The sequence below is a fragment of the Pogona vitticeps genome, chromosome 4 (assembly GCF_051106095.1).
Source record: "Pogona vitticeps strain Pit_001003342236 chromosome 4, PviZW2.1, whole genome shotgun sequence".
NCBI classification, from domain to species: Eukaryota; Metazoa; Chordata; class Lepidosauria; order Squamata; family Agamidae; genus Pogona; species Pogona vitticeps.
Genome location: NC_135786.1, coordinates 187552799 through 187571851, shown reverse-complemented (window position 1 = coordinate 187571851; position 19053 = coordinate 187552799). Strand labels below are relative to the sequence as shown.

Genomic DNA, 19053 nt, shown 5'->3' with positions numbered 1-19053 from the left:
CGAGGTCAGGGTGGCAAATTCGACCCTCATCCTGCATCAGAAGGATGGTTGAAGGGGTAACTTCAGGAAGTTGATAGCAATGGCTCTGAGAGTGGTGAACCATGGTTGATGAGGCCACCACAGTGCTAGTAGAATGGCATCTGAGTTTAGCTGGCGAAGCCTGACTATCATGCGTTGGATGAGTGGAATAGGTGGAAAGAGATAAAGAAGACCGTTGCCCCAGTCCACCATGAAAGCATCGCCTAGAGAATTCTCTCCTCTTCCTGCCCAAGAGCAGTAGCTGCTGCATTTGGAATTGACCTTGGTGGTGAAGATGTCGAGACCTGGCATCCCCCACCGACCGCAGAGAAAAGATGGTGTCGTTGGGGGCGCACTCATGGATCTGAATGGTAAGATGGCTCAGTCGGTTGGCGACCTCATTGTTCTCCATAACTACATGAAGAGCTATCGGAAAGACATGGTGATCATAACACCATTCCCACAGCTGAATTGCTAAATATAGAAGATATAAAGAATGGGTGCCACCCTGTTTGTTGATATAATACAGGGTGGTCATGTTGTCTGTGATGACCTGGACCCCGTGACCAGTTAGGAGAAACTGAAAAGCTCGGAAGGATTTGATGACTGCTAGCAGCTCTAGTTGATTGATGTGCAGCAATCTCTCTGAGCTTGACCACAAAGTGTGGATCTCTCGATGGCTGCAGTGTGCATCCCATCCTGTCTGACTGGTGTCTGCTGTAACCTGTATCTTGAGCTGGAGAGGCCTGAATGGGCAGCCCACCAGGAGATGAGGGACAAAGGTCTACCAGGTATGTTGGTGAGCTAACTCTGGGGTCACCGGTAGATGCTTAGAAGGATTATCTATACCAGGCCTGTAAGGACTGCATCTTCAGCCTCGCATGTTGGAGTACAGACATAGTTGAAGCCATCAGACCTAGCAGGTGCTGTGTATGGTGAGCTGTGACTGTGGTGCAACGCCAAAAGTGGCAAATGGCTTGCCTTAACCTGAGTATTCTCTCTGGAAGGGGTAAACACTCTGGCTATGATAGAATCGAGATGCGCCCTAACATAATTCACGGTCTGAGATGGCTTGAGATGAGTTTTTTGTAATTGATTTGAAAGCCAAGATCTGCCAGAGCCTGTAGGACAAAGGCAGTGTCCCTTCAGGCTATGCCGTGTGATCGTGCTACTATCAACCAATTGTCTATACAGTGGTGCCTCGCTTAACGATTTTAATTGGTTCCAAAAAAAAAAATCGCTATGTGAAAACATTGTTAAGCGAAACACCATTTCCCATAGAGATGCACTGAAAACCGGATAATCCGTTCCAATTGGAACGGATTACCATCCTTAAGCGAAAATCCCCATAGGAAAAAACGTTAAGTGAAACCCATTGAAATGCATTGAAGCCTATTTCAATGGGGGAAAAAATTCACAAAAAAATTCAAAAAGACTCAGAACAAAGCCAAATTAAGTTAACGAAGGTTTTATTAGGTGCACTAACGATTCCAAGCATTTTAAACATTTTTTAAACATTTTAGAATATTTTTAAAATAGCAAAAACGGGGCTGTAAAAAAAACATTAAGCGAAACAAGGGGAGTTAAAACTGTCATCGTTAAGTGAAGCATGGTCCCGAAATCGTTAAGCAAAAATCACCCATAGGGAAAATCGTTAAGTGAAGCACAAGATTGCTCCGAAAAAGCCATCGTTAAGTGAATTTTTCGTTGTACGAAGCAATCATTAAGCGAGGCACCACTGTATATGGAAAAATTGTGATGTTGTGAAGACGAAGATAGGCAGCGACTGGAGCCATACACTTTGTGAAGGTCCGCAGAGCAGTGGACAGACCGAAGGGAAGGGCACAATATTGGTAAGCAATGTCCATAAAAAGAAACTGGAGATATTTGAAATGGTCTTTGTGAATTGAAATATGAAATATGGATGGAACAGACGCGTGTCGAGTAGACTTTTGTCGAGACTGGATAGGGTCATGACGTGGTACTTCAGCAGTAGATAAATGGTGTTTGGAAGATTTCTGTCCTACTAATCACATCTTTTTAAGCCAAGGAGTCCTGTGTAGGCACAGTAAAACCCATTTGTGTGCATTCACAGAGGCCACAAAGAAGAACTAGCCTATTTTACAACTAAGAGTTGCAGTAGTACAGCTGCCCTTTTTGAAAAATTTCTTGCCTTTTTCCTTTAAAAAAACCACGTAATTCCCAGCAGAACATAATAGTGCCCTATTGACTTAAATTGTGATATGTGCCACCAAGCCAGATACAATGCACAGCAAGCCTAATAGAGCTTTCACAGTAAGTGAAACATTTAAGAGTGGTTTTACCAGTTGCACACATGCTCACGAACACGCATGCACGTGCACACACGCACACACACACACAGAGCGCTTTCATGGCCAACCAGAGATTTGAACCCAAGTGTCCTGAACTCTACTCCATCACAGTATCCACTACACCATACTGGTTATTCTTAAATACTGACAGGCAAATGGAATCGTATACAGTGTGATCAAAAGGACAAAACTAACTAGTTCACTCAAATGCCAAGATGCCGTATAATTCACTGAATTGTATGCACCTGAATGTAAGATATAGTTCTGGGGCATCATTGTCACTATTTTATTTAACACTGATAAGTGCAGTGACTAGATTTAGACAAATGTGTGTCAAACTGCTTTAGTTTTGACATCTTCTTTGAAAGTGTGCCTCTTTCTTTCCCAAGTTCTACATATTTAAATTCGAAAGAAAATCTGCTTTTGATGATTTATAGCATGTATAGACCCTTAAGACATATTCTTCTATTTCAAGGTCATCCTTTTATCTCTGCTCAAAACAGAATACTGTTTACTGATCAGGATGAGGGTTTTTTGTTTGTTTGTTTTGTTTTCCCTGTCTGCTTGCCTTGCAAGCATCCTGCCACTTTTAAAACATTTCTAAAAGAGTATTTGATTAAAAAAAAAAACACTTTATGATCACAGTACTTATAACAACACATCTCTACTCATCTTCAGATCCCTTGACAACTCAAAGTTACTATTTCCAAACACAAGCAAACAGATATGTACATCCAGGAGATTCTCTTATTGGGATTCACCTTTGCATGGAAATCTTTGGAAGAATTCCTGGCACACACTGGCTGAAATCCTGTTGCTCAGCATAGTAAGCCTCAACTAGAGTAGGTCCATGAATCAGCTGTACTCTAGTTACAACTTACTATGCTAAGCAAAAGCATCTCAGTCACTGTATGCTGCAACCAGAAAACTGTGCATGAGAGAGAACAGTTTGCAAGAAACGTACTTCCTCCATTCAAAATTATAAAACTAAGCTGGAAAGCCTTTTGCTCTTTCAAGGTATGACATGGAAAGATGGATTGCATAAAAATGATCCAGAAGATGTGTATACAGTAAAAGAAAGAAGCACAATGCAGGTTTCTCCTTAATCACTGAAAATCTGAACTGCTAAAAGAGAATTCAGCAAAAAAAATATCTCTACTAATACTGCCTCTCTTGTGCAAGTTATCACTTCTTTTACTAATTACATAGCAAATTAATTTTTTTATTCATTTTTACCCAACATTTTTCCTTAAAAAGGACCCAAGGCAACTTATATCATTGAAAGCCAATATTTAAAGCTAAAAACAATGAGATGAGAACAATGGTTTACATAGTTAAAATGCCAATATTTAAAGCTAAGAACAATAAGTACAAAGAGGCAGCTTACATCATCAAAAGATAATATTAAAGCTAAAACAATAAATATGAAAATACTAAAAAAGGAATAAACAAATACCACTGGAAGATGATAAACACAAGTAATACTAAAAATCAAGTCAGAGCAGTAATGCATAAAAATCCATCTAAAAGTCACTCTTGTAACCAGCCACATAGCCTGTCACTCATGTACAGTGGGGTCTTGACTTGAGAACTTAATCCGTATTGGAAGGCGGTTCTCAAGTCAAAAAGTTCTCAAGTCAAATCTGCATTTCCCATAGGAATGCATTGAAAACCATTTAATCCGTATCTGCTCTTTTCCGTCCATAGAAACTAATGGGAAGCTGCTATTCCGCCTTCGACCACTAGAGGGGGATATTTTGTTTCTTTTTTTTCTTAGGTCAAGAAAGGTTCAGGGAAGGCAGGGAAAATACAGTCCAGGCAGTACAGTACCAGGCAGTCTGAAGACTGTCTCCCAATCCACTCTCTAAACGCTGGGAGGAGTGAGGAAGCAGACAGGCACCCTTTTCACTGGCCAACAGTTAACTGAAAGTTCAAATTTTGCAATTTCCCTGCCTCCCACGTGGGTTTTTTTCAGTTCTTAACTCAAATCTAAGTACTTAAGTCAAGTCAATATTTTGCTATGACAGCGGTTCTTAAGTCAAAATGTTCTTAACTCAAGCCGTTCTTAAGTCAAGACCCCACTGTAGGCAGTCACTGAGAGAAAGCTTGACTGAAGAGCAAGTTCTTTGCCTGCTTTCAGAAGGACAGCAAAGATGGGGACAATCTGACCTCCTATGGGAGAGAGTTCCAAAGTCTGGGAGCAGCAACAGAGAAGGCTCTCTACTGTGTCCCCATCCAATGGTGGGACTGAAAGAAAGGCCTCTCCTGATGATTTTAACACCCAAGCTGCTTCCAAGTGGGAGACACAGTCTTTGAGATAGCTTGGACCCATGCCATTTAGGACTTTACAGGTTAAATCCATCACTTTGAATTGTGCCCGGGAACTGATTGGCAGCCAGTGCTGCTGCTGTAATGGTAGGATTATGCGATCCCTGTAACCAACTCCAGTTAGCAATCTAACTGTTGCATTTTGGACCCACTGAAGTTTCCTGACACTTTCCATCACCAGCCCAACACAGAGCAAGTTACAGTAATTATGTTCAAAAAGCAGGCCTCTTCAGATCAATTCACATGTGGGCTCAGAACAGAGCCAACATCACACCTTTTAAGAAGCCAGCACCTATCTCACATTTTGTAACACACTTGAAAATGTCTTAATACTTCATTGAGGAGGTGACACTGGCTGCAGTTCCCTGTTTGAGCCTCTCTTGTAGCAAACCCAGATTTACTCCTGCAGCATGTAAAGCGGCTGGTATATTCTTAAGAAACAAATTGAATCACTAACATGCCATGTTTTATACACACCCTTTATAAACAAAGCATATTACTGGGTGCCTTAATGAGTTCTTCCATTTAAGTGGGAGATTATATTGTTCTGATGCAAGACTTCATTACCGCTGGCATTTTCATCTATGGTCCTATGTAGAATTGCAGTTCAAATGCTTAGTAAGGCATGAATCACATCACTGACTGCAAGAATATGTCTAAAGGACAACTATTACATACCCTCCAGAATTATATAAAAGTAAAAGCTAGAAATAATTATTACTTTGCTCTTATACAGCCTTTGTTTCTCAGGAGTAAACACAGTGATTTGCCTAATGAAAGCTTGATGGCAAAGGGAGGGACCTGGGAAAGTTGTTGTATCAAGCTCATGATTTCAAATCTTTTTGGAGTAATTAAGGTAGATAAAAGCTCATTCTACATATAGAAGAAAAAAGACACTAATTTATTAAAATTTCAATGCACACACCCAGCCTGAAAGGCAAGTTAATGTTCCCGTTGGCAGGATAATGTTGTTGGTGAGTCAAGATAGTCTTCCATTGTTTTTGCTCAGAGATCATTGCTAGAGCTCACTTGCCCACACTATATAGGCTATTACTTCTGTTAATATAACCTAAAACAGCATTGGTCTTTTTTGCAGACATATTACATTGTTGGTTATATTCAGCTTGTGATCTATAACAATTCCAAGATCCTTCTCTCATGTAATATTAGGGAGCCAAATATCCCCCATCTTGTAACTTGCGTTTCGGGTTTTTCCCCCAGGCATAAAACTTTGCACACATCCCTGTTAAATTTCATTCTGTACTTTTCAACCCAGTGCTTGAGCCTATCAAGATATTTTTTTAAAAAAAAAAAAAATCTGTCTCCCAGGCATTTATGTGTTCCACCAAATTTTCTGTCATCTGCAAATCTGATAAGCATTCTCTGCACACACCCAATACAAGTGATCTGATGGTTGTTCTATCCAGCCCATACTTAGTTAGCTTGCTATTAGACTATCATGGGGCACTTTGTCAAAAAGCTTTACTGAAGTAAAGAGATACTACATTTACAGCATTCCCACCATTTACCAGGAAGGTTACCCAATCAAAAAATGAGATAAGTTTAGTCTGGCAGCATTTATTCTTGACAAATCCACGTTGGTTTCTGATTATTACTGCACTGTTTTCAAGATGCTTCCATAGTGACCACTTTGTAATCTGTTCCAGAATTTTCCCTGGAATTCCCTGTAGACCAGTCAGGATTACTGGTATTTTCTTGAAATCATGGAGAATGGGTGAAATGCTGAATGATAGGAAGCTGGCCAATGTTGTCCCTATCTTCAAAGGGACAGTTCCCAGGTTCCTCCTTTTTAAAGATAGGGACAATGTTAGCCATCTTCCTATCATCCAGCACTTTACCCATTCTCCATGATTTCAAGAAAATAACAGACTCTGGTTCTGCAAGTTCTTCAATACTCTTAGATGCAGTTCATCCAGCCCTTGAGATCTGAACTCATTTGAAGTAATAAGGTTTTCCTTGACTATTTGTTTATCAGTCTCAAGCCGCAATCCTGTCCCCTCCACTTGTAGTTCTCATTTGCATGGAGGATCATAGACTGTCTTTTGGGAAAAGACTGAGCTAAAGTATTAATTAAGCATTTCTGCCTTTTTTTTTTTTTGTCATCTGTAATCATTTTTCCATCGCCATGGAGGAGCTTAGCCACTATTTCTTTTCTCTCTCTTTTGCTATGCAAGTATCTGAAGAATGTTTTTTATTGTTTTCAGTGTCTCCTGCTAACCTCAGCTCATTCTCAGCTTTTGCCTTCCTAACGCAAGTGTTGCAATTCTTTGCCACTTGTCTATATACTTCCTTTGTGGCCTTGCCTTCCTTCTACTCCCTAAATGTGCTCTTTTTTATTTTTATTTCTTCTCTGAGCTTTTCCTGTCTTCCACCTTTTTTTCTTATCAGAATTTTTTGTAGTTGTGGTTTACAAATTTCTTTTGAAGAAACCCCCAAATATCTTTGTTACATACAGCACTGATGTTACCTGTCTGTCATGGGTTTGGAGGGAAAGTTCCATCCTATGGGGAGTGGAAGGCGGGACATCAGGAGGAGGGGCTGTACTGTATATATATGTGGAGTTTGTGTGGAGAAGCAGAAGAAGCTGGAGAAGAGCTGAGAGAAGAAGCTTGAGTGGGAGTCTGTGTGTCAGACAGGGTACTACTGTGTGTCAGTCAGTACCAACCTGATAGGTTCAGGTGTCTGTATGGTTAGCCAGAACTGATAGGTTCAGGGTCTGTGCTTTATTTAAGAGTGTTCTGTGTGAACCAACCTGGTGTATGTATGAATGAGACTAAGCCACGTTACTGTATCTTATTCACTTGATCCTTTTATTTTCCCTGTGTGTTGTTTTAAATAAACCTTATTCTTTTATTTGTTGAAAATCCATCCCTGGTCTGTGTGACTTCTTATAGGGAATGGTTGGTGGCAGCTTAGTGAAACTGTGGCATATCCCAGTAGGTCTGGGTTTGTCACATTGATTGGTGTCCAGCGTGTGGGATACGACTGGTCCAGTTGTCCAGTGGTACAGCAAAGCCTTGGCAAGTGTGCCCAGAGCAAGGGGGGTCTAGTCAGGGACAATCTGAGAGCATGTAGGTAATCTTCTAGGTGTACCTCACGGGGAGGTGCGCTAGTAGAAGAACGTGTAACCTCAGATTGGGGACTAGATTAGGGGGCTCTGAGGCAGCCTGTTTTGGCGGGAAAAAAGCTGAGGCAAAACTGTGTAGTAGCAGTGATCTAGCCTGCCTGCTGAGAGGCCTAGCAGAGGGGGGTAGACTCTGGCTCGCAACTGTTGCAAGTTAGTGCTGAAGAACAGCAGCAATCTATAGAAAGCTGGTTCTGAGGCAAAAGAAAAAAAAAAGTGGTCGCTTTATTTTGAGGCTTGACTTTTGAAAGCAGCCTGTTCTGGGGGGGGGGGATTATGCCCTTGACTCGAAGCCAAATGGCAGAAATGGGTGAAGTGAAAGACCCCCAGGTAGACCAAGGTTCTGAGGATGAATTTGGCTCAGTGCAAGGTGACAGCACGGGAGAACAGAACCCAGAACTCAGAAAATTGCTCATAGCCCAACAGCATGAACTGAGGGTGAGGGAAATGGAGGAAAGGGAAAGAGAGAAACAAAGGCAATTTGAAATAGAGAAAATGGAAAGAGAAGAAAGAATGGAGAGGGAGAGAGAGAAAATTGCTCTGGAAAAAGAAAGAATGGCGTTTGAGTTAAGAAAACTGGAACTGATGAATCAGAACAATAATAACAATAGGGATTCTGAGGGAGGCCAATTGTCTAAAGCTGACCTGAAGAAATTCCCTGTGTACCACAAGGGAGATTGTCCTGAAGTGTTCTTTTCCCTAGTGGAAAGAGCGTTTGTGGACTTCTCAGTAAGGGAAACTGAGAAGATGACCATCATGCGATCTTTAATCAGTGGCAGCCTTGCAGAAGTCTATGCAGAGATGCCAGAGGAACTGATGAAAGATATTGCAGAGTTTAAAAAACTGGTGTTTGCCAGACATGGGATAAATGCGGAACAGCTGAGGCAAAGATTCAGGTCAATCACCAAGAAACCAGAGCAGACTTTTACCCAAGTGGGGGCCCAATTGGTGAGGCTGCTAGAGAAATGGCTATCTCAGGAGGGAACAGAGACCTTTCAGCAGCTCAAAGACTTGATAGCGCTGGAACAGTTCTATTCAGTCCTGCATGGGGAACTGAAGTTCCAGGTGAGGGAAAGGAAACCGAAATCTGTGGCCGAAGCAGCAGAGATCGCAGATTTTATTTATCAAATAAGAAAACCCTTAGGTGCTGAGTGGAAATCTGTAGATAAACCCAGAGAAACCTACAGCAAGTACTCTCAGGGACCAGGGAAAAGCCAGCAAGGGGGAGGGGCCCATGGTGAAGGGAAGCCCTCAGACATGAAACCAAGACCTCAGATTTTGGAGGGAAAACCAAAACAAGATGAGAAAGACTCAAAATATAGCAGAAAATGTTATTTCTGTCAGGGAAAGGGCCATCTAATCTCAGAGTGTGGGAAATTAAAGCAGCTAAAAGGAATTGTGCCTCAGGATTTGAGTGGAACCAAGCCAAAAGCTGTGTTCTGTGTCCAGAAAGAGCAAAGCTCCTTGTCACTGAGGGAGCCTGTTGCCATGGCTACTCAATCTGGAACAGTTACATCTGCTGATCAGGCTGAGGAAAATGGTCCTCTTGTGGAGGTCAAGCGCTGCTTGCTCGTGAGAACAGATTCTCAGTTGTTTGAAACAGCAGGGGTGGACATAGGAATACTTGACCATCAGTATCGGGGGTTGAGGGACACTTGTTCCCAGGTGACCCTGTGCCATCCAGATATTATTCCTAGGGAATATATAATCCCAAATGAGAGCATGAAGGTGGCAGGGATTGAGGGGCAGGTGATCTCACTGCCAGTAGCGGAGGTACCTGTGAACTTTCAAGGCTGGAGGGGAGTTTGGCGGCTAGCGATTTCATCGACTCTGCCAGCAGCCGTGCTCGTGGGAAATGACCTGGCTGAACATGTGAAACGGGTGCTAGTGATTACACGTTCACAAGCCACCACGGGGACAGTTCAGGGGGGTACTGATGAGCCAGAGACGGAAGCAGAGGGGAGTTCAGAAGCTGTGGTGGAAACCTTAACCACAGACAGCCGATTTGGCCAAGAGCAAAAGGCAGACGCCACTCTCCAAAAGTGTTTTGAACAGGTGACTGACGCCCAGCTAACACCTGAAACCCCAGTGAGATTTCTAGAGAAAAAGGGGATTTTGTATAGAGAGACCCTGAGGAATATCTCAAAAGGGGGAGATGGGATCCGAAGTCAGCTAGTGGTACCTGAAAAGTATCGCCCCATGATCTTACAAAGGGGGCACTCTGACATGTTTGCTGCACACTTAGGGGTGAACAAAACACAGCAGAGAATCACACAGAATTTTTACTGGCCTGACATAGGGAAGCAGATCAGGGAGTTCTGTAAACAATGTGATATGTGTCAGAGGCAGGGGAATAACCGTGACAGGACCAAAGCAAAGTTGTGCCCTTTGCCTGTGATTGACACTCCGTTCAAATGCATAGGGGTGGATATTGTGGGACCTTTGCCCAAGGCCACAAAGAGGGGGAACAGGTTCATTCTCACCATTGTGGACCATGCCACGAGGTACCCTGAAGCCATACCCTTGACTAACATTGAAACTAACACAGTGGCAGATGCCTTGGTGGGGTATATGTCCAGGATGGGATTTGCCTCAGAAATAATCACAGATTTGGGCGCATCGTTCACATCGAAGCTCATGAAATGCTTATGGCAAATCTGTGGAATTAAGCACAAGGAAACCACTGCCTATCACCCTGAAAGTAATGGGTTAACTGAGAAGTTCAATGGGACTCTAATGCGCATGATTAGGGCTTACTTGGCAGAGAATCCAAACAATTGGGACCAGAAGCTGCAATCCCTTTTGTTTGCTTATCGATCAGTGCCACAAGCCAGTACCGGGTTCAGTCCGTTTGAACTTTTATTTGGGAGAAGGGTGAAAGGGCCCCTTGATCTGATCAAACAAAATTGGGAGCAGATCACCCAGGATGACCCACAAGACATTGTGACATACATAGACACCTTAATAAATGACCTAAAGAGAAACCTAGAGCTAGCAGCAGAGACCCTGCAAGCTCAAAAGGTCAGAAAGAAAGCTTGGGATGACCAGGAAGGCAGGGAGAGGCACTTTAACCCAGGGGAGGGAGTGCTTTGGCCTAGGCCCTGCAAAGAGAACAAACTGCAGCTGGGTAGCCCAGAAATAAAATACTTGGGTCACATAGTAGGGGGAGGAGTGATAAAACCCCTCGAGGCCAAGATAGAAGCAGTTCGTGATTGGCCCAGACCCAACACCAAGAAAAAAGTCAAATCATTTCTTGGGTTGGTGGGCTACTACAGAAAGTTCATCCCGAGGTTTAGCGAGATTGCGGCTCCGCTGACCGATCTGACGAGGAAGAAGACTGATGACCGCATCCCGTGGACCAGCGACTGTGAGGAGGCGTTCCAGAGGTTGAAGGAGGCCCTCATCAACTATCCAGTGCTGCGTGCTCCAGACTTCGACCGGGAGTTCATCATCTACACCGATGCGTCTAACAGCGGGGTAGGAGCAGTTCTTTGCCAGGAGGATGAGAATGGTGACCAGCATCCAGTGTCCTACCTGAGTAGGAAACTCCAGAAAGGTGAGAGACATTTGGCAACCGTGGAAAAGGAGTGCCTGGCCATAGTCTACGCGATCCAGAAGGCCAAGCCTTACATATGGGGAAGACATTTTATTCTGTGCACTGACCATTCACCACTGCAATGGTTAAAGACAATGAAAACCCACAATAGTAAACTTATGAGGTGGGCTTTAAACCTGCAAGATTATGACTTTGAAGTGAAGGTGGTCAGAGGGTCAGTGAACTGTGTTGCTGACGCCTTGTCAAGAAGACCTGAAGAATGAAGACGGCGAAAGAAACATGGACTATGTATATATTTTGGTGACCAAAGGTTAAATGTACTTGTGTATTAAAAACATGATTGGTTTGTATGAATAAAGGTAATTTGATGTATTGTAAATGGTAAATGTTTATCCTAGAGTAAGTATGGTATTGGATGTCATTGTATAAATGTTTTTGTATGTTTTGGAACCAGGTTGTTTTTTGGTGAAAAGCACCTTAGCTTTCCCCCTACAAAACAACTTATAAAGAGGGGAGGTGTTACATACAGCACTGATGTTACCTGTCTGTCATGGGTTTGGAGGGAAAGTTCCATCCTATGGGGAGTGGAAGGCGGGACATCAGGAGGAGGGGCTGTACTGTATATATATGTGGAGTTTGTGTGGAGAAGCAGAAGAAGCTGGAGAAGAGCTGAGAGAAGAAGCTTGAGTGGGAGTCTGTGTGTCAGACAGGGTACTACTGTGTGTCAGTCAGTACCAACCTGATAGGTTCAGGTGTCTGTATGGTTAGCCAGAACTGATAGGTTCAGGGTCTGTGCTTTATTTAAGAGTGTTCTGTGTGAACCAACCTGGTGTATGTATGAATGAGACTAAGCCACGTTACTGTATCTTATTCACTTGATCCTTTTATTTTCCCTGTGTGTTGTTTTAAATAAACCTTATTCTTTTATTTGTTGAAAATCCATCCCTGGTCTGTGTGACTTCTTATAGGGAATGGTTGGTGGCAGCTTAGTGAAACTGTGGCATATCCCAGTAGGTCTGGGTTTGTCACAATCTTGGACTCCTTTTCCTGTTAGGATCTCCTGCCATAGGACCTTACTTACCATTGTTCGGAGTTTATTAAAATGGGCTTTCCTAATATCCAGCATAGAAGTATGATTACACTCTCCTTTTCTTTCCTTTGAAATAAAGAACTCAAGTAGAATGTCATCACCTTCCCCAGAATTCTCCTTGCTGCTACTTCTTCCACCAAGTCATCTCTATTGGTTAGAATCAAATAAGGACAGCTACTCTAGTTTCTTCTCCACTTTTTGTAGGATAAAATTATCAGTACAACAAGCCAGGAATTTCTTGGAAGGGCCATATTTGGCAGAATTTGCCACCCAGCACATATCAGGATAATTCAGTATTACACCTGCACTCTTAAATGATGTGATTAAAGGTAGTCTTGGAGGAAAAATCTATCACTACTAAAAATTTCCTGTTGTTGACAATTTGTCTTTTTTTAAAAAAAACCTGCTTCTTCAGGCTAGATATACTCCTTAGCCTATTTGGCTGCCTGAAATAAAAGGTGTTCAACTGTTAAGTGCATAAAGAACTTTGCAATGGGAAACTACAACAAATTATACACAAGCAGGGTGCTACAGCAAAGAGCTGCATTGCAATATGCTTCTATTTAGGTTCACTCAATTCCTGGTTCTGGTATTCATCCAGTCAGTAATCCATGCCTAAGGAGCATGTTCACTTTTGCCTCTATTGGATATAGTGGGAGTGAACAGACTTTTGCCTAGTCCCAGCTACATTAAGCCTTAGATTTCTCCAAGCTACATTAAATCCTTGGATTCCTCTATTAATTTCTTTGTGAAGTTCTTATACCCGTCATGAGGCTCCTTTAAAAAAACTTAACAAGCATTTTTGAAAAATATGAAACAGGAATACCCTATCAAGGGAATAAAATGGCTTTCCACTTTTTATCTGTACACTTTTTAAAAAACATTTCCAGTCATTCCATTCCATTATTCCTCTCCCATCCAGTTTTGAGTTTTCTCTTCCAGACAACATGCTGGCCTCCTAATTCTGTCACAGCGCTATTGAAAGGAGTAGGCATTACACATCTTCAGGGTTCTGAATACACATTTGTTTCCAAGCAAGGATGGGAAATGTGCAGTCCTTCAGATGCTATTGGACTGGAACTCTCATCAGTTATCACCATGTTTGGGGAGCTCACAGGAGTTTGAATCCAATGGTATCTGAAGGCCTGAGTTTTTCCCCCTGGCTTAGGGGAACTCAGTAACCAATTCACAAGTGTGGAAATCCAAAGCAACTCCCAGAAACCCTAGCCAACACAGCTAGTGATGTAGACATTTGGGAACTACAGTTCAAGAACACTTGGGTTACCAAAGGTTGACAGTCACTGACCTAAGGAGTTCTCTTGACATTTGCACAACTACCATCACTACATAATTTCACACAGAGAGACACATAGACCTAAATTACACAAATCACACTTGCAAGAAGGGGGAAGGGGGAAAACGTAGTGTATCCTTTCACTACATTTTGCAGCAAAAGTGCTAAAATTTTCTTGACTAAATATAACCACAAAATGAAGCAGACTGCTCTGGAGGCCAAATGGTTGCTCCATGTCCTATAAAATGAATAAAACAACTCAATGGCATGAAATGTTCTGAAGTATATATAAAACCTAGACAGAAACGCAGAATATACCTCAAGCCCAGGTGAAAAGTTCAATGACTCCAGTGGCCTCTTCCTTCTTGGCCCAATAGCTGCCAGAGCTGCACGATTAGCTTCCCTTTGTTGCATTTGTGCAAACTCTAACTGCTGCATCTAATTTAAGAGAAAAGAAAGTTAGGAAAAGGTTAGACCTCGGTACTGTAAGAGATAAATTACTGCCACAGGCAGGGGTTTTTCCACAAGATATCAAGAAGGATTCCAGGTCCTCCACCTATTAGGTATGATTAGCAATTCGGCACATCTTTTAACCTAGTGTTAAAATAAATTTGATCTCCTATTTGCTGACATAAAGATTACTACATTGCTTCATATTTTTCTACTCTATACCAATGAAGAGATCTATGTGTGCCACCTAATGCAACAAATAGATCTATGTGTGCCACCTAAGGTATGATCTGCAGGGATTATCTGTGGGCAATGTTTTTGCCTATAGAGGAAACAGACTACAACTGTGCACATTTTTATTCTTGGTCTACAACTCCCAGAATTTCCCCAGGCAGAATGGCCAGTTGCCATGCAAAATGTAGAATTCTGGATGTTAAAGTCGAAGAACACTTTGAATGCAAAAGAATTCCCTTTGAATAAAAATGAGTATCTTGGCATCTTTGTCATGCCAGATCTGCAAACTACACCATGCCTTGCTAGCAGTCTGTCTTCAAGAGTGATGAGAATCACACCTGGGCCTCCATCTTTTAAAAAACTATTTGACTCTTCTCTTGTCCCCAAATTTTATATCCCTTTCCCCTGATTAAGAGTTCTGGAGAACTAAAAACCTCATCTTGCATGCAACTTTTTAGGAATTTAACAAAAATATTACTTTAACTAGGACTTTTTTAAAAAAAAAATCAGTAATTTACTCTTCAAAAATAATGATGAAGTGTTTTATTTTAACAAATCTGTGGCTACATTCAGTGAAAAACATCACTTTCAAAATACAGATTTTATAGAACCGAGCTTTACATCTACTCAGATAATAATTCGGTATCATCAAATCAATTGCTACTTATAGCAACCCTTTCCAGACTTTTCTAGATATGCAGTACTCAGAAATAATTTACCATTCCCTTTCTTTGAGGGCACTCTGATATATTGTTGGTTTCCCAAGGCCACATGGGCTCATGCTTCTCCTACAGGGCACAGTGGGGAATCAAACTCCCAAACTCTCGCTCCACAGCTAGGTGCTCCAGCTCACTGAGCCAGCCAGCCAGTTACACCTAACCTGGGAGGACTTATATAAACATTTAAGTTTAGCTTTTCCTTTGAACTAACAAGAGATACTGTACATGTAAACACATGTACCTAATTCCCATTCTGGCTTTCATTTGTAGGAGATTTAAATGGCCAAGATACCACAGGTAGGAGGTCTGAGCTCATTTGCAGGCAAGGCTGTATCTCTTCCAATGCCAGATCACACATGCTTACATGCATGCCATTTGAGACCTCTGAAAAATGACAGCCAGATGTATGAGCCAACTCCATTAAAAAGCATTATGTTGTAGGCAGTGTCAGGAGAAAGACAAGTTCCAAGATGTTAGATCTGCTGTGGCCAATTCACACAGATGAGTTGGTTCACATTGCAGACAATGGCAAGCATGTACATATGAGCCAGCCATTATATACCTTTCACTTCTGAGTGAGTGGTAAACCATTAGTTACAACTGTTTATGGTACAGGTGTGTTGCTCATCCTTGAACCAGAGGAAACAATGGCCCACCAAGTCTCAGACTAGTATCTTAGACTTCTCAACATTACTCAGAAGCAGACAGTCTTCAAATCAGAAGCCAGCCAGAAAACATTTCAAACCCATTTTCCCTTCTTCGATTTTTCCATCTGCTCCAAGTACAAAGATTTTCTTTTTTAAAAAACTGAGTAAAGATCAAATTGCTATGAAAACATCGCAGAAATGGTAAAATGGCCTTTGTTGCTGCTGGCCTTTTTAATAATAATATATAGGTTTTTTTTTTAAAGTCTGGTCTTGAAGCAGTCAGGAGTTTCTAGGTGACACAATAACCATTTTAGTTAATCTGACCTGAAGCACAAATAAAGTAGAGGCACATTTTTAAAGCCCTTCCCAATACTGAAATGGCATTTGCAGCATAGCTGTAATCACATGAAGCAATTTTTAAGAAGAGGAAACTTCTTTTCTTAAAACTGAGCAGAGAACAAATTTCCTTTCCATCTCACAGAAATTGGATTTTTCACTTTGTATAAAGTTTACACCACCACCCACATCCTACACCGTTTCAGTATGAAAGAAAAAATTACATACTTCAATTGACAATGGTGCGTGTGTAAAATCACCAATCAGAACAAGAGTACTGATTTGCCACATAACGGATGAAAAACATGAGTCACACGTTACCACTTTTGAATAGACCAAGAGGAGAAGCCTGTTCCCACTCCAACAACAATTAGATTATTCACTGGACAAATCTCTTGGTGCATTCATTTGCCCCCTACCTCTACCAGCCACCCCTTCAACAGCAGCAACCATTTTTTTGTGCTGCTGTTTCCTTCCATCATACTGCTCAGCCAATAACCTCTAGTCTGTAGAGGTGCCATTGTGTTGGCTCTCTTAATATGAATCCTCCTTGTTGAGTAAATATCTGTATTATACCACTGAACTCGTCATGCAAAATTTGGTTGGTACCTCATCCTCTGTACATTCCCACTGTAGTCTAAGAGATTTTTGACGAGATCCAAGGATCTTCCATTTCTAATTAGTAAACTTTTCCATACTTAATTGACTTAACACCACCTGCATACCTTGCCTTGAAAACATAAGTCCACCCAATTGTATCCTTCCCCTCTAGTATCTTTCACTATATGCTTGCATGTTACATTTTCCACTATTCTTTCAACCCGATTCTGAAGACTATCCTAATCAACAGCTATATATCTAAAGGCCCAGATTCTCTCCTTTCAACATTGCAAGGCCTAAAGAGGAAAGAACAGTTAAATCTAAGAAAGCTTGTGAACTTCCAATCCTATCCAAAGGTACAAGAGCTGTTTTAAGATGGTTGGCCTTTCAATTCATACAGAAGCAGATCCAGCCATCAAAGCTGGCAACAGTGCTACAGGGTTGTTGCTGCTGCTATGTGCAGTCAAGTCACCCTGATTTATGGCAACCCTATGTATGAGCAATTTCCAAAACATCCTTTCTTCAACAGCCCTGCTCAGCTCCTAAAAATTCAATCCTGTGGTTTTCCTTAGGAAGTAAATCCATCTTGTACTTGGTCTTCCTTTTTTCCTATTGCCTTCAATCAGCATTATTGTCTTTTCCAGAGAATCCTGCCTTCTTATGATGCTCCCAAAGTAGGACAGCCTCAGTTTCCATCATTTCTGCCTTCAAAGATAGTTCAGGCTTGATTTTCTCCAACACCCACTTGTTCATCTTTCTGGCAGGCCAAGGGTATCAGCAATGTTCTCCTCCAGCACCACATTTCAAATAAATAAATTATTTTCCTGTTAGCTTTCTTAACTGTCCAGCTTTCACACCCATACAAGGTGACTGGGAATGCATGAGTGTTGATGATCTTCGTCTACAGTTTCATCTATACTGACACATCCTTACAATGGATAATCTCTTCTAGTTCCTTCATTACTGTCCTTCCGAATCTCAGTCTGCTTCTGATTTCATGGGCAGTGTCTCTATTTGGATTGACGAATGAACCAAGGGATACAAAATCACTATTTCAATTTCTTCATTGTCATAATTAAAGTTATACAGTTCTTCTGTAGTCATGACTTTTGTCTTAACATTCAGCTGCAGTCCTGCTCTGGCACCATTAAAATTGTGTTGTCTGTATATCTTAAATTATTGGTATTTATTCCACTAATTTTAATTACTCCTTCATTTGAATCTAGTCTGTACAATATGTCCTCTGAACAGACTGAACAGATAAGTAGATAAAGTGCCCCCTTGTCTAACAACTTTGCCTACAGGAAATCATTCTGTCTCCCCATATTCAGTCCTAATTGTAGCTTGTCCACAATTCAAATTACATGTCAGGACAATCAGGTGCTGAGGCACACCCATTTCATTCAGCTTGTGCACAGCTTTGAGGAGAAGCTCGTGTCCCCTTTCAGAGGGATGCTGAAAAGGCAGCAGAGGCAGCTGACTATGGAGAGGTTCCTCACAAAGAGGCCAAGACAGGAAGAGGAACCTGCTCCTTCCACCAGTGGTGCCCAGTTGCCTTCTTCCTCCCCCTCCTCCTCCTCCTAGAAGACTGCTGCTGTGATGTGGGGACAGTTCTATGTGCCTCCAGGTCCCTGCATTGAACACTGGTCTGGATGGTTTAGAGGCTTCAGCCTCACTTGTTCACTTTAAAAATGTTACTGCACTGTACTGTAATGTTTACTGTACTGTACAATGTTAAAATGTTAAAAGTGTGTCCTTAAAAATTTATGTAATGTTTCTTTATGTTTGTTCACTTTATGAAGACTTTCTGTATGTTGATGCACTTTCTAAAGAGTTTTTTGTACAATCCAATGTTCCTGCCTCATGTTTGCTGTCTTTAAAATGTTTTTCTGTTATTTATAAAGTTAACATTTATAAACCTAAAGTTCCTGCCTCATGTCTGCTGTTTTTAAAAGTTTGTTATTTATAAAGTTAAAGTTTACTGTTTAAAATGTTTGAAATCACTTGCACAGTATTTATGATGTTAAAGTGCACTTAATAAACCCTTTGTTAACCAAATTTGACTTTGTTCTGACTCTTTTTTAATTTGTTGTTGAATTTTTTTTCCCCATTGAGATGCATTGAATAGGTTTCAATCATTTCAATGCGGGAACTGCGTTTCGCTTAGCGATGTTTCCTATGGCGATTTTCACTTAAGGACAGCAATTCGTTCCTATTGGAATGGATTATTCGGTTTTCAATGCATTTCAATGGCAAACCACGTGTCGCTTAGCAATGTTTTCCCATAGCAATGATTTTTTTGG

At 41.5% G+C, this 19053-nt stretch overlaps 1 protein-coding gene and 1 long non-coding RNA gene across 7 annotated transcripts in view; one reads left to right on the top strand and one right to left on the bottom strand.

Annotated features, from left to right (window-relative positions):
- The window catches only part of TAF4B (TATA-box binding protein associated factor 4b), an 83434-nt gene that overhangs the window by 19579 nt on the left and 44802 nt on the right, over window positions 1-19053 (bottom strand). For all 6 annotated transcript variants that reach the window (XM_078392632.1, XM_072998875.2, XM_020785735.3 and 3 more), the window contains exon 14: window positions 14083-14202. In XM_078392632.1, coding sequence (XP_078248758.1) covers window positions 14083-14202 — 120 coding nt within the window. The remainder of the gene's footprint in view (window positions 1-14082; window positions 14203-19053) is intronic.
- Window positions 1-19053, top strand: part of LOC144588976 (uncharacterized) — a 44182-nt gene that overhangs the window by 15927 nt on the left and 9202 nt on the right. The gene's annotated exons all lie outside the window — the stretch shown is intronic.